At 39.2% G+C, this 21,969-nt stretch overlaps 1 protein-coding gene across 4 annotated transcripts; it reads left to right on the top strand.

Moving 5' to 3' along the window:
• The first annotated feature begins 390 nt into the window (after window positions 1-390).
• ANP32E (acidic nuclear phosphoprotein 32 family member E) lies at window positions 391-18,141 on the top strand. 4 transcript variants are annotated; one of them, XM_054010331.1, is made up of 7 exons: window positions 391-623; window positions 3,961-4,110; window positions 5,593-5,715; window positions 7,209-7,374; window positions 8,933-9,090; window positions 11,974-12,025; window positions 14,903-18,141. In XM_054010331.1, the coding sequence occupies exons 1-7, from the start codon at window positions 570-572 to the stop codon at window positions 14,968-14,970; spliced, it is 771 nt and encodes a 256-aa protein (XP_053866306.1). In that variant the 5' UTR covers window positions 391-569; the 3' UTR covers window positions 14,971-18,141. The 4 variants fall into 4 exon arrangements, with proteins under 4 accessions (XP_053866306.1, XP_053866303.1, XP_053866304.1 ...); XM_054010328.1 differs by having other exon boundaries at window positions 485-623; window positions 8,936-9,090; XM_054010329.1 differs by having other exon boundaries at window positions 485-623; window positions 14,906-18,141.
• Window positions 18,142-21,969: the final 3,828 nt, after the last annotated feature.

Here is a 21,969-nt window from a genome sequence, read left to right as displayed (position 1 = left end):
GTTTGTGCACTGGGGCCAGAAACCAGTTTGTATCCGAGCCTGGGAGGGCACAGATATTTATGTAATGCAGGTTTGCCTTGCAAGTTTCGCGCATACCTGTATCACGGCCATACACAAGGCACCCCTTACGTCAGCTGTCTGCACACGCGTGCACTAGGCAGGACCCTACCCCTGCGGTAGAGACCACATGGGCTAGCCGCGCGCCAAGCCCACAAAGACAGGAAAAGCGCCGCGCCGCGCGGGGCTCGAAAGAGGCGCACTTTGACGGGCGTCCGGAGGAGCCAATCCCCTCGCCCCGAAGTGAAGCCCTTCTGGGCCAATGGGTGGCGGGGCGGCAACGCTTCCGCGAAGGCGGGGCGTCCGGGAGGGGGCCCCGTGCGCCGTGTCATGGAGGCTCAGTGCGCGAGCGGCCATTGAGGAGGCAGGAGCTGCGTGTTTGTACCAGGGGAGGGGGTGGGGCGGCTGCTGGAGGAGTTCGAGCCCCAACTCTTGCCTCCATTTGCAACAGCGGCGTCGGCCCGGCGGCGCGTCCCTCCCTCGCGGCGCGGGGGCCTCAGGGAGGGGGGGAGATGGAGATGAAGAAGCGCATCACGCTGGAATTGAGGAATCGGGCCCCGGAGAAGGTGAGGGGACGTGACGCCCCCCGGCTCCCCATTGCTGAACAGCTGATACATCGCCCGGGGGGCAGCCGCCACGTGGGGCCGGGCGCCTCCGCGCTGCGAGGCCGCCGCGTCCCCCCCCCCCCCCGGTCCCTTCCCTCCGCCTCGAAAGGTTCCTGGGGAGGCGGCTTGTGCACCCGCGTAACCCCTGGCTGTTCTGCAGACCGCCGCGGTGTCTCCGCAGCCCTCTCCGCCTGCCCCCCACTCCCACCCCGTGGCCGGGCGTCCAGTCCCGGCAAAGCGAGCGCGGCGCTGGACAAGTGGGGCAGCCCGTGCCTGGGATGGGCCCCCTGCCCCGGGCGATTGGCACGGTTTAAGAGGGTCCTCGGGGTGATCCGAGAGCAGAAATTAACACCCTCCCCCGGCAGCCCCTTCTCGGAGCTGCGGATCGGGGTCGCCCACGTTTGGGGGACTCCCTTCTTAGCTTTTTGCAGGCTAGTTCTCGATTGAAATTAAGGGTGTTTCCCCGTTTGGTGTCAATGCTGCATTTAGAGTGAGAACTTCTTTCTCCTTTCCCCGCCTTCTCTGCTAACTTAACTCTTGTGCACGGGAAAATGTGGGTCACCCACCATGCTTCAGTATCTGTAGGTTTTGGGGAGGTTTTTTACGACCCTTCAAGCTAGAGCTGCCTTTTGGGGCTGATGAACACGTTGGAATCCGTAACTTTTATGATCCCTCTTCTGGTTGCCATCGCTGCCGTGATTTGCCTTATTTATTTTTAACTTCTACTACGTGGATATTGTAAACAGGTCAGAGTTGCACCGAATCCATTTTAGAACTGTCTGGGTACATGACTGATTTCCTGCAGTCCTTTTCCAGTAATCTGCAAGAGGCAGGCAATTTTTGTAAAACCTCTTTGTAAAATGCTTTCCCTCCCTTCTTTCTCTTCTGACATTTGGAGCCGTTTATTTTGAATTACATCGTTTTTATTCTCTTCTTTCTCCTTCCCACCCCCTTCCTTCCCTGAGTTTTCAGCTCTGCCCAGTGAGCGCATGATGGGGTAATGGCACCCTCCTCTCTTTTCCTTGAAATCATACTGCTTATAACCGGCCTTCCTAATGGCTAAAGGCAGATAAGGCGATTGCTGTTAGGTCCTGCTCAGTCATCAGAGACAAGATAGGCTTCGCGTTTGTACCTCCACCCACCAAGCAATAAGGTTCGGTTTTGCGAGGTCACGTACAACAGGGTTCGCGTCTCTATGCCCGCCATGCAGCTAGAGTCAGGTAGTTCCTCTAAGTAACTCTGTGATGGGAGTGGACTGGAGGTGTAGAGTGCTGAGAGAAGGCCAGCCCCTGCCGCTCTAACTGAACTTCAAAACAAAAGTCCAGTGGAAATGGAACCTGCTTATAGTGAAACTTTTTTTGTTTCTTGTATAGCGAAGTAGGATGAAAGTCCTGAAGTGCATTGCAATGTGCAGCTTGCATGTCAAATATTTTTCTTAACGTTTTATTTCCTCTTCAGGCAGATAAAAGCAATTCTAATCATAATGAACCTCTTCTTAAATGGGGGAGTCCAGGGTGTGTGCTTACATTGTAAGATTCAATTGTATATAGATAAGTGTGTTCCTATAGATTGTCTGGAACTTCAAACAAAAGTATTTAACAGAAGTTTAATGCAGTCATTTTCAGGTGATCATACTCATTTATATATATTGTGTTCTGCATTGGGAAGGATTTTGGTGCACTCTACTTTTTTAGGGGGGGGTGAGGTACAGTTAATCTCCTATGGTAATTTCATTGACTGCTATGTGATCAACTTGCAGTCTTCGCTTCCCTGCTGTTGAACTCAGCCAACAAATGATTTGTGGCTCCAGCAGATGTTTTTGCATTTAGGTCAGTAAGAATGCTATTGACCAGTATGTCTAGGTGCCCCAAGAGTAAAGTCCAGATAGGTTGATATCCAAAAGTGTTGTTACTTAGTGCCAGGCTGAGAGATTGACCTGATTTACTGTGAATGTATAAGTGCATAAAAAACATTAGTTGAATAAACAATACATATTTTGATGATTTCTGGACCAGATGTTTCTAAAAGCCTAAATATGCATTTAGATTAGCATAAACATTTAACTGAAGAGACTGGAGTAGCCCCAACAGAATAGTTCCAATGTTTTATAAAAGATTTGTTTGTTTTTGTTTTTACAGAAAAAACCTCTACACATTTTATTTAAAACAATGTTGAGGCTTTAGCTCAAACTGACAAAAGTAAGACCAAAGCCAAGATGCCACTTGTACTTTCCCCTCTCTGTAGTGATGTGAAATAAGGCTCTACATTTTGTACCTCTTATTTGTCTGTTATCCACCAAAATGACCAATAAGTTGTCTGTCAACAAGTGTGATGTTCTTCAGAGCCACCCTTATTTCAAAGCTGAACTTTACATACTAACTAATATTGGACTGGATCCTCCCCCCCCCCCCCCCCCCCCCCAGGTAGGACATTTAAAATGTCAGAGTTTTGTGGGGAAATGTAGTGCCCATGCCTGTTATAACCCACAAGAGGGGTATACAAAACAGTAAATGGTATAAAGAAGGTTAATTAGGCAGTCTTATTATGAGAAAGGGTAAATATAAGACATTCTGTGAAATACAGTAACACATTTAAAACACATAGAAGGAAATACTTTAATGCATAATTAACCTGTGGAACTCACTGCCACAAGATATTGAGGCAAAGAGCTTTAGTAGGATTTGGGAAAGGATTAGGTTCTTTTATGGGTAATGAGAATATCCAGTTAAATTAGTAGAATTAACAAAATTTGGGGATATTAAACGTTCATGCTTCTGGATATAAGCTAACCACTTAAGTAATGGTATTTCCTTTAATGGCATATTATTCCTTAATTGTCCAGTGTGCATGGGGTTCCTTGCACCTTCCTCTGATGCATCTAGTACTGTCCTTTATCTGAAACAGGATACTTTATTTGATGGACCATTGATCTGATCTGGTTTGGCAACTCCTATGTTTCTATCCATATAAAGGCCCACGTGCATCATTTTGGTTGTGTTGTCTGAAGCCATATATTTCTGACCATTTACATGCTAAAGTTTGCCTCTTACATATATTCCTTTTTATATGACCATGCTTCAAACTCGACTGCTGCAAGTTTACACTATGTACTTTTTTAGTAGGTTGGCAGTGTTAATTGTGGTGACTGTAGGCCTCTGATAACTTCAGTTTTTGCCTAAGTGAAAAATAAAACATGTTGTCTTAATTGGTTAACTCTTCAAGCTGTTGGTTTAGATAAAGTTCAGCATGCTTAATGGTCTTCTTTAACCCTAAGAATGACTTTATATTCTGTTTGAAGGTGACAGAGTTGGTGCTTGATAACTGTCGATCCAGCAATGGTGAAATTGAAGGCCTGAATGAGTCATTTAAAGAGCTAGAGTTTCTCAGTATGGCCAATGTAGAACTGACATCACTGGCCAGACTCCCCACCTTAAGTAAACTCCGAAAGGTATGTATCTTTAGACTTTAAAGGCTGTTAGTCTTTAAGGTGCCACCGGACTTCTCGTTTTTGTGGATACAGACTAACACAGCTACCCATCTGATACTTGGTATCTCTAGACTAAAAGTCAGTTCTCTTTTGCCAGATGTATACACCTCTTTATGTAAAAATCTTTGGTTAACACAGCTTCTTGTACCCTTTCAGTATTCACAATCACATTTGCGTCATATTTAAATATCTTACTAAAATGTGTTTGCAGGGCTGTGAAATTATACCGGTTTAAACTTTTCAAGATTTAAAATTGGTGTGGGTATTTTTAAATTATGTTCAAATTATTCTTGTCCAAGAACTCTTGGAACAATAAGTGGCTTATCTATTCAACACTAGAAATTAGTTTCTGATATATCCTTCTCATGATAGTAGCATTTCCATTGATGCTGTGGCTTTTAATTATTTATTTTATTAATAAAATACACCGATAATATTCATACAAGGTCATTAATGTGTGTACTCTGTCATGTGCATAACTAATTTAAAAATGAGATCTGAGATCCTGAACCTAATTGCTTCAAATTAGAAATTATCCTTTGTAATTTCTGTAAACTTCAAAGTAGTCTTTCAAACAGAGATTGACAATTAACACATGTAACTTGCACCGATTAATGTCTGAGGCAGTGATCAAAAGTACAATATTACAATTTATGATTAGGTTAAAGATATTTCATGTAGTTGAATAGAAAGAGAGAGGGAGGGGCTGGAGATGAAATATATTAGGTGAAAACCCATCCAGAGGATGAAACATCAGTTCTATTGGAGTAACTGAGAGTTTCACCCATGAGTAATGGAACCAGGATTTTGCCCATTATGTCTAAATAAAACCTGTACAATGATCTAATGTCAGGTTTCACTTTCTGCTAAAAAGTAAGGTCCCAATCCTGAAAAAATTTAAGCATATGATAAACTAACTGCTAAGTGTGAATAGTCCAGTTGTAGTCAATGGGACCACACAGACTTAAAGTGAAGGATGGGGACCCAAGTATGAAACTTAAATGAATTATCTGGACCAGGCACATAGAAAAGTGCTGTGGAAATAAGTAAAATGTTAGGCTTTGGAAATATGTACACATAACAATATAGGTTCTTTTGTTTTTAAGCAAACTTTATTTTATGTAAGTTGTCTGAGGGTTTTATAGGAAGTCAAGTGGTCTTGTGATGCATTTATTGTTCCTAGAATATCAGGGTTGGAAGGGACCTCAGGAGGTCATCTAGTCCAACCCCCTGCTCAAAGCAGGACCAATCCCCAGACAGATTTTTGCCCCAGATTCCTAAATGGCCCCCTCAAGGATTGAACTCGCAACCCTGGGTTTAGCAGCCCAATACTCAAACCACTGGGGTATCCCTCCCCTCAATATTGTTATAATAAAATCGAAGCTCTTAATTTCGACAGCAGTGAAACCAGCCATCTAATTATCCAATTTTTGTGTATAATAGTTGGAATTGAGTGACAACATCATTTCAGGAGGCCTGGAAGTCCTGGCAGAAAAATGTCCGAATCTCACATACCTAAATCTAAGTGGCAACAAAATCAAAGATCTTAGCACTGTGGAAGCCCTTGTAAGTATAAAGTAGTTTTTTTGGTTTTGTTTTGGTTCTTAAAGAATTGTAAGGCACTGTTAAATCTCTAAATTAAAAAAAAAAAAGTATCAAATGTTTAAAAAAAATAGGAGATCATAATATTGAACACAATAGTATTGGTTGTAAGTGGCTGACAATAGGAATGCCTTAAAAGTACAATGAATAAATGCAATAAATGGGGTTTAAGCTAGTGTTACATAGGAGATCAGTAAAATACAAAACAATAATGAACTGGGTGGTTTAGCTGCCTGTGTATAGATTCAACAAAACTGAAAGGGGGTATCCAGAGAGCAAAATATTGTTTACTTTTTCCATACTTCAGGTTTTTTTGCCAGTTCAAGTAACGCTTGGGTGTTTTCTTTCTAAATTTGTCAGTATCCCAATCAGTCCTGTATTGAATAACTCTGCTGTAATAAATTCATCTCCCATAGTTCAATCAAGATAGCATTTGAAAATTTACTATCGGAAGCTATCCTGTGTTAGCCGGGGCATAGACCAGATCAGAGGTTGTCAAACTGTGGTCTATAGTCCGTGTAGTGCTGGCTATCTATATATTGCTGATCCTCCTTGGCTTTCAGTTGCTAAAATACACCAAAATAAACTAAAAATACAATAATTACTTGCCTAGTAACTTTTCTATGTAAGCAATTATAGTTGCTACAAGAATGTTAAGTGACTGAGAGTTTCATGGACACCTCCCACTATCTTTTTGAAGAGATGTTCTGCAGTATGGGAAAAGTTTGGGAGTCACTTGTACTAGAACTCTTTTTAAGGTTATCTGCAAGCTCTGTTAGGTGTACCCCAGCTTGCTGCACGCCAGCTGGTGTTATAGACTCTTCCATGGAGCACTACAAGTTCTGTAGTGTGTTTTGATGTAATGACCCCTTTAATTGCAGGATCGGAGCCACTCTTGGGTATCTAAAAAAACGGGGAGGGGGGAACCCACCTTTATTTCTTCCACATTTATAGGAGAAATAGGTTGATTAGCTCCTAGGAATTGGCTTGTGTGCGTGAGTAGTTTTGTATTTGTGTAGAAATGAGGGGTAAGTTCCACAGAGTAGGTCCAGTGTCTGTCTTAAGTTCTCTCTTCTGCCTTTGCAAGCCACCTCCTGAATAGTTTCACTCTTCTCGTGGAAGATAGCTGTTAAGAAAGCTCATGGATGCAGAGGGACAAGTGATATCTTAGTGACCTTATGGGGGGCTTTTTTAATTATCAGAGCAGAGACTTTATACTGAACTCTCTGTGTGTGTGTGTGTGTGTGTGTATATATATGTATATAATATAAAAAAAGGGGAGTCATTGCAGAGAATGGAGGACCAAGATGGTGACTACAAAGTAAATTGTGTAGCTGAGTACACAGCCTATTATGTTTAGGCTAAGACTTGCAACTTCACAAAGGTTCAAGGTACCAAGTAGTTACTGTGTGTTAACTGGAAGAAAAAGATGAGTACTCTTAATTCTTCATTTTCAGCAAAATCTTAAAAACTTGAAGAGTCTCGACTTGTTCAATTGTGAGATCACAAACCTGGAGGATTACAGAGAAAGCGTTTTTGAGCTGCTTCACCAAATCACATACCTAGATGGATTTGATCAGGAAGATAACGAGGCACCTGACTCAGAAGAGGAGGAAGATGAGGGTAATTTTTCTAAATGTGCTATAGCTAATAACTAAAAATATACTTTACATTATCAATATCTAAAGTTGAGACTAGAGTGACTGACTTCAGTAGCACAATAACATAAGCTACATTTTTGCAGTATAGATCTGTAGCATTCACTCATTCAAATGATGCTTATGCTGAGTTATAATAGGAAGAACTGCACTCAGAACATAGTAAAGAATGTTTTGCAATTCTTGTTAGATGAGAGAGGCTTGTACTTGAGCAAAGATATGATTACATTAAAAGTAATAAGTAAGCGAGCTAGTGGTAATCCATTTTGTTAAAGCTGTTTTGAGGAGGGTTTTCTCACTTCGTATCTGATCTATGTGGAAATTATATTTCAGTAAGCATACTTGTATCACAAGAGTGGGAGTCAATGAACAGGAGGCCTGTGGCAGAGCTAGTATTGGAATCCCCTTGTGACCTCAAGCATCGGTTTTCCTTATTGCTAAAATAGGGATACCACTTTCTTTGTTGCTATTGAGGGCTAATTCATTCACGTTTGTTTATAAATGGTTCTGAAATTAGATGGAAGGCTCTGTAGAAGTGCAAAGTTATTACAATTTCTGCATTGATTTCAATGCAAGCCTTTCTTTAAATACTGTTAGCTTTAGTGATCATGATCCAAAGAGTTATGAAAGACATCTGAAATGTTTGTTTCACATAGAGCTGTCCATGAGTGTCTCCATGCTGCTATTCTGGTGGATTGTACTTCGCTTTAAATTAGATCTGCCCTCATACTTAAATCTGAGTTGTGTGCTTTAAGAGAATGTCACCAAAGAGAAGCTAAATGTGTCAAATGCTCTATTTTGAAAGTGTAAACAAAAGATAAGTAAACCTAATAGTATCTGAAAATCTCTTAATAGACATCAACCAGAAATTTAGTAAATTTAAAAAAAAGTTTAAAAAATAGTTTGATACTAAACCTGTCCCTAAATTCCACCTGCCAGCCTTTGTGGTTCACACTTGCATTTAAAATGTCTTTCCTGTAGCTGCATAAAATACCCTATGCAAAACTGCCTATTTGAGAGAAACTGTCAGAGTGGCTATGTGCTGCTGCAAATGTACAAAATAAAAATTAGATCTCTTCTCTAAACTGTAGGTGTTTCCTGGAACTAATAGGAAATAAAATTCAGTCAAGAGTATTGTGTTAAGCTGGCTGTCCTTTTAAATTTTAGACCTTGATCTACAAGTGACTCTGTGCAGCAGACACCCCTCCTCCCCCTTTTCCTCTGACTTCTCTGAGGATCGCTGCAGGCTTAGGGATCTGCAGAAGAGTCACTTGTAGGATCAGGGACCTTGTCCTATCACCCTTGGTATCTAAATGCTTGTTAAGTTATGTTTTATACATTTATAGTCTTCATATATTTTAAATAGTCTCTCTTTTCTCCAGGATGCTGTCCATTTTTTAAAATTTCCAGAGAAGACCTCTTAACTGAGTTGTCTTAGGTTTTTGGGAAGCATGTAAGATGAGTTTATGAACAAATCATCAAGTTTTAAGCAAGGATATATAGAACTATTTCCTTTCTTTCAGAAGGAGATGAGGATGATGATGAAGATGAGGATGAAGCTGGTCCACCAGGAGAGTATGAAGAGGATGATGATGAAGATGATGGAGGTTCAGATTTGGGGGAGGGTGAAGAAGAGGAGGAGGAAGTGGGCCTTTCATATCTGATGAAAGAGGAGATTCAGGTAAATTTATACTTTTTCAGCTATTCAGTCCAAGAAGTTTTAATTTCACAAACTCTGTTTCTGGGATTTAGGATTTTCATGAGGCTATATGGCTAAACACAAGTTCGTTTTGTAGAAACTGATTCTTATACAATGCTAGATTTATGTAAAGCAAATGACCACTTTAGATTTTGCTGATAAAGTTCTTTCTCTGAAGTACACTGGACCCTCGCTAGAACACGGGATTTGGGATCCATGCGTGGTACCGCGTTAAAATGAATTGCAATTAAAGTAATTAAATTTGGGATCCATGGCCGCGACCGCGTTATATGCGAATTCGCGCTATATAGACACACGTTCTAGCGAGGGTCCGGTGTACTTAGTTGAGCATGAATGTTGCCTATCAACTAAATATCTCTGCATGTCTCTTAAGAATATGGCTTTGATTTTTCTAAACTTCCATCCCACCACCTAAAATGAAAAATGTCTGCAATTTCTGTAAGCTAGAAAAATCAAGACCCTCTCTCCCCTCCCCCATGTTGAATTGTACACTACTACCAACTAAACTGTCAGATTAGAATATTTTTTGGAGTAAAGTAGGTAACTTTTTTTTTTTATAGACAAAGTGAAGAAGATATCCTTGTTTTTGACTAGGTAATCTACAGTAGCAACAATAATAGTCAATGCTTCTTTATCTGAGTAACATTAAAATTAAACATGGGGGCGGAATCAAGCTTTTTGTAACTAATCCTATTTTACATGGGGTGGAATTTTTATCCCCTTGGTTCATCTGTAACTCCTCTCAGCACTTCTGCAAAGCTAGTATCAAAATTACCACCTTAATTCAAGGATCGCAGAGACCTTTACAAACATTCACTAACACAAGCTTATTGAGAGAGGCTGGTAAGTTTAGATGTGTGAACTAAGCGCAGGAAGAAGTGAGGTGACCTAATCATGGCTACATGAATCAGTGGCAGTTAGCAATAAAACACAGGAATCCTGTCTCTGACAGCTAGACACTTAACCTGTTTTTTTTGTATGGAGGAAGTGTATTTATTTTTGTTTCTGTATAGCAGCAGTTCTCACACTCTTGAGACCTTCTGTACCACATTTAGAACCAAAAGTATTTGGAATACCACCTTCATAATTTTTCAGTGTAGTTATAACAGATTCTTATTTTAATACAGGTTGAATCTTTCTAGTTCGGCACGCTCGGTCCGGCATGATTTTATTTTGTATTTTTTATGCTGTATCTATTTATTTCCTTGTACCAATACAGTAAAACTGTGTAACAATACTAACACTTTGTTATGAAGAGAGCTGGTAAGCCTTGGCTAGGCAGCATCACAAGTGTTGTTCCGTTTATTCGCCTCGTTGCGATAAAAATAAAGAGACTCGTTTGCTACAATATTGACCTCCCGTCGTTCGGCAAATTCTCTGATTAGGTACTGGTCAGGTCCCAAGGGTGCCGGACTAGAGAGGTTCAACCTATATTATTCTTCAAACCAACCTGCATTCCACATGACTGTTGTGCATGTACCACCAGTGATACATACACCACAGTTTGAGAACCCCTGTTCTTTGGTGGTCTTCATTTTATTAATCATAATGAAGTGTTTATAGAACTTTCAGGGCTTTGTATAGTCTTGCAGAATTCTGTAATCTCAATGCTCTGATAAAAGGTTTTGAGGAGGTGATCGCTGAAAGTCACTACCAGAAGGTAGAACTACATTTGATTTGAGGAGTTGAGTAAGAACCTTTTGGAAATTCCTCTGGAGAATGGACAAACAAGGGTTTGGAATGAGAACAGAAATTCTTCAATGTTAAAATCTTCAATGAGTCAGTAGCTTCTCTATACAGTTGCTTTTGGGCGACAAGGAATTACAGCATGCATTAAAAAGGGCTTTAGAGGAGTTGGAAACCATGGTAGCACAACAGAGCTAGATAGTGAGGATGCTTTTTATTTGCTACTGATAGTGGCCTATATTGAGCATGCAGTTCGGGAAGTCCAAGCTGGTCAGATTTTTATCATATTTTGGAAAGCATAAATGAGGGCTAGAATCAGCCAAATTATATGCCATTTAAACCAGACCTTGAAATAAGCAGTCTAATTCAAAGCTTCCCTTATAAATTCAGCAAGAACCTGTCTTAAATTTGTTTTGTGTTTAAAGACAAAATTATAGATACAATTTTAACTGTAATGCCTTCAAATTTTTACCAGATGGTGTAATGTAATTAATGTGTATAACATTAGCAGTTACTGCTTTAGTAAATAAGGTTCAGTTTTTCATCGAATCTTGCTGTACTGCAGAGATCTCACAACGTTGTGTGATCTTGTCTGGGGTTTGCAGTAACAAGTTGGTCCAATTTAAGCCAGTTTGCCAACTGCAAATCTGAAAGAGCAACTTGCTTCTCATTGTTTATAAACAACTCTGACATTTACTGTATTTTTTTTATTGACATTAGTAGCAAAAAATTAGATCTGTTCCTAGTTCATCTTTTCTTGCTGCCGTAATTTCTCCATATATTTTCACAATCCTCTATTTCTGTAACATTTTGATAAAAGCTCATTCGTTGTACTGTCTTACAAAATGACATATTAAGGAAGTTCCTGGTGGCATCACAAAGGACTGATAAGTGGGAAGTAATGAAAAAACTCAGACTACAGGCCAAATTCTGATTTTATATATCTGTGCAACCCAGTTAAGTGCAATATAGAGAAGAATTTGGCCTCCTGTCTTCATACAGCTGTATAGTAATAAACTGAAAGAAAGTAAATACAGAATGTGATCACTAAACAGAATAAGTTCTTTGTTCAGTTTTCTCTAAAGTATAGGCTGCTTAAACTAACCCTAGGTATACTGCAATTTTTAAAAATCTGATTAAATATTTCATATTGTGAAGGATGAAGAAGATGACGATGACTATGTTGAAGAAAGAGGTGATGAGGAAGAAGGTAAGTTTCACTGTGAAAGTAGCATGTTTCAGAACCTTTCTGAATTGATTCTTTCAACTTCTGTAATTTAGGAGGTTGAGACTAGCAGTCCATTTAGTATAAATTATGTCTGTCTAGCTGGTCTGTTTGAAGGTATGTAAACACAGGGAAAGAAGGTATCCTGATATGGGGTTATGAAAGATTTCAAAAGTTAGGCATTTAGCATATGAAGCAATGCACGGCTGCTCAGCTATCTCTTCTCCCTTAACCAGTATATCTTAACACTTAACTTTTGAGTGAAAGTGAACAAAAACAATTTTCTAAGCATTTTTATAGAAATATTTTAGTGTCCTGAAGCGTATAAGGGGAAAGTTGCCAAGGGAGCTACAGAAATCTAACTTCCTAAGGTGGGGATGTTGCATGAACTTTGTAAACTTCATTTATCGCAGGTTTAAAAGAGGTTCATTAATAATGCATCAGAAGTGTCTGAATTCCCTGGTTAGGGCTTAAAAGCAGCACTTTTGGGATCCCTTGCAAAGCCCTCCAACCCCTCCCACCCCCATGGCATCTCCATAAAATATTTTAAGAAGGTGTCATTTAAGAAAAAACAAAAAACAATGTCCTGTTTAAGGGCTGCATTCCCATTAGATGGGGGGAAAAATCCAACTAGTCTCTTTCAGTAGCTTCTTAAAGAGTTTAAGTGAAATTCCATACATTACTGTCTTATGTAGTTCCTATAAATATAGACAAAGGCTTGGAAATAGATGTCTGAGGGAAAAGAGTTCTGTTTGACTTAATCTCGAGACCTAAGAACGTTGAGAATATAAACAAGCAAAGTGACGAGCTGCTTGGTAACTAACAAAAATAAAGGAAATTCATCCTACTTGGAGAATATATTGGTACGAAGTGTATTGCTAGTATCAAGGAATAGTGGCATGTCCTATTGTTAGAGGGAATGATCTTAAACTCTATCTGAGAATATTGAGTTCTCTTTGCATGGTACCAATGGGATACTTCTGTATATTCATGCATACAATAAGTATGAAAAGAATCAACGAGAAATTGGGTAAGCCTTACACTTAATAGGCAAAGGCTACAAACAAACTGCCAATCAAATGGCAAATATACAAAAGTGGTGGCAAAAAAAAAAAACGTGCAAAAAAGGAAAACTTTGGATTATACCCTTCCCTCCCTTTAGAGTGTCTGTTTATATGTTTATAAAATGCCCAGCATGTTTTTGAATACTAGATTAATAATAATTGTTCTGTTAGTGGCAGTAGTGTAATCCTGCTACTGTGTAGTAAACATCTACATACTGTGATGGGTTGGGTGAGTTACTTATGTGGTTCTGCTCATTTTCAGTAAGGACTGGCCAGATTTAGAGAGATTTACAGGGTGAAAAGAGTTTTTGTGTAGCCCTTTGAAGCCAATTTCTATATTAAATGTAGACTAGTAGACACATGCTTGATTGCATTAGTAGACTTTTGTTCTACACGCTTGGTTTAACTGAATACCTCTTTGGAGATTTGTAATCTGGATTTTAAAATCACCGATATTGAACTATGCAGTGTCGTAGCCATGTTGGTCCCAGGATATTAGAGAAAGGTGGGTGAGGTAATATCTTGTATTGGATCAACTTCTGTTGGTGAGAGAGATGAGTTTTCAAGCTTACCCAGAGCTCTTCAGGTCTGGAAAACATACTCAGGTCTGGAAAACATACTCAGAGTGTCACAGCTAAATACAAGATGGAACAGATTGTTTAGTATAAGTACTTAATGTACATTTCAAGGGACATTCAAGACACATTCAAGGTGTTAACAATCCACTTCGTCTTATTCACCGTGACAGTAAAGCAGTCAGTGAGGATGTTTAAATGGCCAGAAAATGATTGCCTGAGAATGTCAAATCTTAATTTTTTTAAATTGCATTTCATATTTTGGCCACAAGAGTGCATAATAGGCCACTTGGATTAATTATTGCCACATTTCCTACATGAAACTGTTGAAAATTAAGAAAAGTAGGTTAGTAAAAGCAAAATCAGGTTAAACGTGTCTTCTCTCCATTTTAAATCTCTATATAATCTGGTTTACTGAATATATTATACCGTATATTCTCGTTCATTAGCCCGTTTGTTTATAAGTGGACCCCCCAAGATGGATAGGTAAAAATAGCAAAAACCCTTTCATAAGCCGACCCTGTATTTCAGGGGTTGGCAAACTGTGGCTCCTTGCCCATTTGGGTAAGCCGCTAGCGGGCCTGGACATTTTGTTTACCTGGAGTGTTCACAGGCACGGAGCCCCTTAGCTCCCAGTGGCCACGGTTTGCTGTTCCCAGCCAATGGGAGTTGTGGGAAGTGGCGCCCATTGGCTGGGAACAGCAAACCCTGGCCCCAGGAAGCTGAGGGGCTCCATAACTGCAGATGCTCCAGGCAAACAAAACAACAATGTATTAGATATTCAATTAAATGATTCCATAGAGTTTAAAATCATCAAATTTTGGTGTAGATCCATTTATACGCCGACCCCGGCTCTTTAATGCATCACTTTTTTACCAAAAATATTCAGCTTATGAACGAGTATATGCGGTAACTTACAGTCTAGACATGAAAGGATTCAGATGTACATTATATTGAAGAATATCCTGTTTCCAGTATGAAATGTATGTACAGTTTGAGTGTTCAGCTTAATGTCTCGCTTGAGTTACTCAGAATAAATAAGAAACTGGTTGTTTCAAAAAATCCATCAGTAGCATAAAGATGTATAGTAATGAGTGCATATAAGAAGAAAAAAGATAATTTGAAGTAGTCTGCTAGTTTTTATAGCTAAGAGCACAACACATGTTAATTTCTTGATGTTTAAATTGAGTGTAATCAAATATATACAAACTTCTTTTTCTCAGCAGAGGGTGTCCAAGGGGAGAAGAGGAAACGAGATCCTGAAGATGAGGGCGAGGAAGAGGATGATTAAGTCACTATAGAAATAAATAGGACCAGACTCTTTAAGTTACAGAATACGCAATAGTGATCATGCAGATCTGTATGTCTCCATGTACCATAGATGTCCTTACAGAAGATAACATGTTAACTTTTTATAGGAAAGGTGTGGTTTTACTATTTTTGCCCTTTTTATCATTCCAAATAAGATGTAGTAGCCTGGTAGTGAACATATGTAGAAAACAACTTTCAATCTTATAATCACTGAACCCATTGTCAAGTTTTCCCCTAGAATTTTATTTGGACTTCTTTTGTTTTATACAAGCTTGCAGTGTTTGTCATTATTAGTCCACAATTAAAAAAGACAGACTTTTACATGGGTTTAGTATGGTGAATTTCATTTAAGATTTTAAAGTTATATATAAACTGAAATCAAAGATGCTGTAATGTGATAAAGTCAACAGTCTATTTCAAATGAAAAGTTGGTTATATCCAATTGAGCTGACCACAGGTCCTACTTGGAATCAACTTGATTATTTTAACTTTTAAAAAAAAAAAAAAAAGTGACCTGTGAATTATTTCTTTGGGGGGAGGGAAGGAAGCTTATGCCCTCTTTTACTATGTTATTACTTGTGAGGAAGGCCTAAACATGTTTAAGGCCTAGTTTTCCCTGTTTATTCTGAATTTCAACTGTGCTTGGAGGACTTGTTGGATATGTTTGAGGATGTATATTAGCTCTCATGCTTTAATTGAAGTGGTGGAGATGTGGCATCCTTAACAAAGGCTTTCTTCAAAATGTTTAGTCATTGAAGTTAAATAGGTATTTCAAACAAACTAAAAAACAATCCAAAGTTTTTAACAGTCTAACCAAAACTCCTTTTCCCTGCTACTTGCTTAACTTTCATTCACTTGGCTCGTTATGTTGTCATTTCATTAGTTCCCCAATTATCAGTCTTTGAGGTGAGACAGGACCTCAATTTCTAATGTAAAAACAAGCAGGTATCCCCGTCAAACACTCTTCTAAACTTAAAAAAAAAATAAAAAAATTTAAAGCCTTTATAAAGCATAAAAAGGCAAAAAATGAGTGTGAGCTCAATTCTCTCATCTTTGCAGGTCACTTTTTAAATTTTTGTATCTGATTGCAGCTAAATCATTAAAGGCCCTATTTCAACAGTAAATAGTTCTTAGTTTTCTATCTTGGAAAGCTATAGGAACTTGTTCTACTTCACGTAGTCAGTTGCAAGTGCAGAAGATGTGCAGGCCAGGCTTTTCTCTGGCAGACTGTTAATTGTGATTGGCAGATCTTAATAAATTCTGCCCCAATGGCCTCTCTCACTTCCTATTTGAGCCAATGCGAAATAGAAGTTCAGAGACACAGCACTCCTCTTTTGCAGTTGTAATTTGGATTTCAAACAAGGCATCTCAATGCAACACTAACTTGCATTGTTTCAAATAGATACTCAACCAAATATCACACACAGCTTTATTCAAGAGACTCTATTTTTTTATTATATATCTTTCTTGGCTGACAGTAACTGCGATTTAAACTGTGGAAAGATACCAGGGGTATTTCCTGGACCTGTATAGTGGAGTCACCCATATAGCACAGTTACCTGTAAATATTTAATAAGGCATTTCACACACTGGCAGACTTTAAGGCTACATCTACAACATGAGTTAAGGGTGTGGTTTCCAGCTTGCATACACGTACTTGTGCTAGCTCTCATTGAGCTAGCATGAATATAAATCGTATTTAGCATGGCAGCATGACTTAGCTGTGCTGAGTATGTACCCATAGGGTTCAGGTGGGTTTGTACTCAGCACTGCTAAACCATACTGTTACTGCCTATGCTATTGTCGTGCCGTGGCTGAACTACTGAGAATCACACTCTTAGCTTGTATAGACACAGCCTATATGTGATACATGATTCCTGAATCAAGTTCAGACAAACCGCATGAGCAAAGAAGTCCACAAAGCCCAATTTCTTGTTGGTTTTCTTCCTTAATAGAGCCTTAAATCATAGTTCATGTGGTTGTAAAGCATAGCCAACTTTTAAAGGCATTTGAATGGAATGTATGAGGCAGTTGGCAAAAGATTTGGAAATATATTGATTAAATGGGTTAAAATTTTAAATGGATATCTGTAAAGACACTAGAAAAGTACTTGGTGAAACAACATTTGCAACCACAATCTAAGTTCCCATGTTTGTTGTATGAATATTAAATGAATTAAAAAACTTAAGTGCACACCCCTTGTTTTGTCATGGAGGCTCTGTGTTCAATGCAGTTGCTTTGTATTCATCTTTACTATCTCAAAGTTTTCCCCCTATATGTTTCTTTGAATGTTAACTTTTTTAGTCTCAGCAAATGATAAAACCTTCCTATTTACAAATATGTACTTAAAAATCTCTCAATATAAAGGTTATACTAGACTGTCTTGTACTGAGGCATACATAAATTGTACTTAAATACAGAGTTAAACTGAAATTAAGAGATTTTTGATGGAAATTACTAAAATTATCAGCAGTCTTGTTTCAGTCAACAAGTCTGCCTTAAATCATCCAATGTTATAAAGATTAAACTATTTAATTATCTTTGGAGGGTTTAGTAGATCCTTCCATAAAACATGCAGGCTTACATTTTTTAAAACAGTTCACAATGTGGTGCATCAGCTGCTGGTGACAAAAGTCTGAGCCTCACATGCAATTGTGACTTTCTAAGTAACATAGTCTTTTCCACGGTGTTACCATTTTAAATATAGTTCCCACATTTTCCAGTCAGCTTGACACGTAACCAAGATAGTACAGCTTTTTTTTAAGGTTACACATAGAGCCTCCAGATAACTTTTAAAATTTTTTTGCTTGGTGGGTGGTCTTTTCATGCAAATATGTAAGGGTGGGTTTTATATTTTGTAGAGGTTTTTGTCCTATTTTAATGCTCTTTGTATGGCAGTATGTATATAGTGTGTTCAGTTCCTTATCAACCCTTTCCTTAAAAACTTTGAAGTAATTGATTTTGTGCAACTGTGTTTTGAATAAAGCCATGACAGTGTTAAATAAAACAAAACAAAAAAAACCCTGCAGCACTCTTCTGATGACTTTTAGTTGTAACAAAATGTTTCTTTCCCGGTGTGCTGTAAATTTTAAATTAAAGATTTTCAAACTGAATTATTTCAAATAAATTGAAAATGTATTGTTGTATTGGATTAATTTTCTAGCATATAGCTTTCATGCAATAGTTGCATTTTTTGTTTGTATCAAAGGAATAAGCAGTATTTGCTATTTCCTAGTATTGTTCTCAGTTAATGGAAACTTACACTGTACTTTTTTGTAACCGCAACTACCTGTCCTTGTAACTTTATCATTGAAGTAATAGCACTTCCCTCAAGTTTTAAAATACATTAAGTGTTGTTCATATGTCAGTCGGGTTGTCGTTGGGGGGCGGGAGGGAATCAATTCTGCCTTGTATAATACAGTAATACCTAGCTCTTATATATCACTTTTCACAATAGCATTTTTAATTCCATATTTCAGAGAAACAAGTAACTACAATTGTGAAATGATGATTCCAAGAAGATAGACTGACATGCTGTTGTTTTTTTAAAGTGAACTTGTTAACAGGTTTTGATATTTATTTACATTGCAGTAGCTCCTACAGACCAAGGTCCTATTTGCTACATGCCATACCGTCACTGTCCCAAAGACCTTACACTCTAAGTAACCGACCCCCCAGATTCATATTGGCTTCCTGAAATAAACTTCTAATTAAATAACTTTCTGTAGAATTGTATTTTCCTAAGCTTAGCCCTCATTTTACCAAGAAATTTAGTTCTTGAATTTTGTTGCTGTGAGTTCCCTGCACTGAGATATTTTTGACACCTGTATATAAACCTAAAATGATGTCAAGAGAATTGAAATGCTTTCCCCCATAAACTCAATGCAGAAATGAGTGTGCAAGTGCTAGCACTACCTGCCTTCTCCATAAACTGATGCAATTCAATGACAGTAAATAGACAAATCTGGTTTAATTTTGTGAAGTAAAATCGATAGTGGGAGAACAGTCAAGAGCTTGGACCTTGCTTTTTTTTTTTTAAAGTGTTTAGCTAGATATCTCTTGGAACTAAATTTCTGGCTCAGTCTCTTATGCTCTGATGTAGAAACATTGAGGTCTCCTTCAGGTAAGACTTTAAAAAGCTACTCCCTCTACTTTCCAAGGAGCTAGAGATCCTATTGCTTTGATTTTGAGATTGGTCCAGGATCCTTGACAAAAGTCCCCTGGATACACTTGAGCAAGCTAGTTACCTCCCTTGTTTCTGGCCTAGACAACTGCTTACTCCCTTAATATATTTCTGAAGCACTGAAGGCATTAAATTAGCTTCACAAAATCCTATGTGCCTATTTCCCCAGTGGATTTGCTTTTTGGGGGGGAGAGGGTCGATGGATGGGACTGAGTAAAATATGAGGCTTTTATAATGGCAAAGGGTAGGTGAGTATATCTCGGGTGTGAATTGGTACAGTTTCATAGCCTTGTAAGTCTGCAAAAAAGTAAAAACATTATATTGTGATATGCCAGTATATAGAGGGGAAAACTTAACTGTAGTGCACAGTACTTTCCCTTTAGATACAAAAATAATGTGAAGACTTGAGCCATTCATGGGGATAGGTGTTCTGAAAATGAGTGCCATGTTTACAGGCTCTGTGTTGTCCTGACCTGTACTAGCGTGCCTTTCTCTCTACAGTCTAGTAAACCTTTAAAAAAAAAACACTAAAAACAGCTTTTGTCTGCCCTGTTAATTATGCTACAGTTACTGCTTGGATACATTTATGGAAAGTGGAAGGGTTCCTGGGGTAGGGCAGTTATGTCAGTATCAACGGTGCTTTCTCTTAAAGAACAGTTGATTACTGTTTGTACTGTTGCTTATGTCATCCATTTTGTCACAACCTGCACAAGAGTCCCATGCATATTTTTTCCTCATACTTTCTCTATTTATCTCTTTCCCCCACTTCCTGCCCCTTCCTCTTTAGTCCTATTCCCTCCCTTCTCTTATGTGACTCGCTTTATGCCCCATATTTTGCTCTCTCGTGGTCCTCCCCTCCCCCCCTGCTATGCTTGTGTCTCTGCTGTCCTGCATCTCCTCATTGTGTTTCTGTTCCCCACCGGGTCAGTGCACACTGACAAGTGGGACACAGCAGCCTCTTTTCAGAGAAGCCTGTGGTGATTAAAATGGGGCGCCCTGCCCCATCCCCTTCACCCAGCCAAGCGCAGGCTGCCTGAGGCAAGAGCTGATTGGCCCCTGAGCGCGGGAAAGCCGTTATCCACGGGTTTTCCCCAATGGCGCTGCAGGGGCTAGGCAGCGACCCGCAGCTGACTGGCTGAAATTTGCCGCAGTTTTCCCCCTCCCCCTCTCCTTCCCCTCCAGCCTCGTGCGCAGCCGGCGCGCGGGGATTAAGCTTTGAAGTGGCACGAGCGCTTCCCCCTCGGCTCCAACGGTCGCTCCCCAGCCCCTCCGCTTCCCGCCCCCGCCCTTTTGCCCCACTGTGGCTCAATGATTTATTCTTGTAGGGGAAGAGGGAGGAGGGGTGAAACTCCCGCCCAGTGCCATAAATTCCACCTTTGAACCACCATTTGCTACATAATGTCCAAAAAATAAATTAATTCCTGTCAGCTGGTTAATATTTTTCCTCCCTCCCCCCCCCCCCCCGCCGAAGAGAAACACCCACCCCCAAACCCTGAACTTTCTCCTCAAATCTAGACTGAAAATGTGATTTTTGTAGTGGGCGAGAGAGCTCAAGGAGTGTTTTAAATAATCATTTCCCTCATAGATGTAAAAGTTAAGTTTAATTTGTCAGTTGCTGCCTGGTTTAACCAAATATATATATAAAAAAGGCAAATTCTGTCAAGTAGGTACACAGTTTACAAAATATCCTCACCACTCCAGATCCACTCCTTACATGTGCGAATCTGCTGGGAGATTCTGAGGCCAATCAGGCCATTGCTCCACCTTTCCTCTCAATAAGTACTGGCAAGATGTCATAACTCCCTCATAGGCACATTTGGGCACTATGGCTTTTATCCCCCGTGGGACACACACCCAATTCTGGTTTATTTTACTTGCTAGCTGTTTTAATCTCACCCCAGGTAATATTTCACCCATCGGGGTATATTTTAATTTTGATATAAAAAACTGCTGAACCAGTCACTGTTCCCAATCCCATACACTCAAAAATTATGAGATTGTCTTGAAAATCATGATTTTTAAATATATATATATATATATATATATATATATATATATATATATATATATATATATATTTGTCTTCTGGTGCTGGAGCCTTTACGGGTAATGTTTTAAATCTTCTCTGCAACTGTGAGAGGTAGAAACATACTTTTTTAAAGACAAGCTGAGATTCTCATCTAATCACATGAATTCAGGAGCTGGGGCTAAACCCTTTAAGAAAAGCATCAAATATTGTGAGATTTGTGATAAAGTTGTGAGAACTGACAACCCTAAAAGCCCCCATGTCCTTACGAGCAAGATAGGTAGCACATTTTGAGCTTGGCAGCAATCCGTTTGGGGGAGAGATGGTTAAAAGAAAATGGGATATATACCTGGTGTTGCTAAACACAAGGGTTAAAAAAATCATGAGACAGGCCACAAAATAATAATGAAATTGGTTTAAAAATAGATTAAAACTAAAACAATGTTGGTTCCTTTTATTTGCCTTCTGGTTTCTGAGAGTTTGGGATGCATTTGGTTCATATTTTCAATTTTTTCTCTAGCTATAAGGGCTAGAAACTTTAAATGAAGGTCAAAATTCTTCACTAATCACATGCCTCAAGGAAATGGGGCTTTAAACAAATATTATGAGAGTTGGCAGCGCTATAAACCCATCTATGAAAGGGGGACCCTGGGCAAAAGCAGGATCATAAGCAGAGGGCAATCCCATTCTGTTATTGGAGCCTAATCTGACTTCCTTTAATGATAGACTCTCATTGATTTAAATGAGTTTAATTGGGCCCTTGGAGATGG

The sequence above is a fragment of the Malaclemys terrapin genome, chromosome 21, assembly GCF_027887155.1.
Source record: "Malaclemys terrapin pileata isolate rMalTer1 chromosome 21, rMalTer1.hap1, whole genome shotgun sequence".
Taxonomy (NCBI): domain Eukaryota; kingdom Metazoa; phylum Chordata; order Testudines; family Emydidae; genus Malaclemys; species Malaclemys terrapin.
This window is presented reverse-complemented; position numbering and strand designations above follow the sequence as displayed.

Bases quoted from the DNA above. Each gene is read 5' to 3' on its own strand.
- ANP32E (XM_054010331.1), top strand. From the start codon at position 570: ATGGAGATGAAGAAGCGCATCACGCTGGAATTGAGGAATCGGGCCCCG. The intron at 624-3,960 runs GTGAGGGGACGT...TTCTGTTTGAAG, and splicing joins GGAATCGGGCCCCGGAGAAG to GTGACAGAGTTGGTGCTTGA. The intron at 4,111-5,592 runs GTATGTATCTTT...TGTGTATAATAG, and splicing joins CCTTAAGTAAACTCCGAAAG to TTGGAATTGAGTGACAACAT.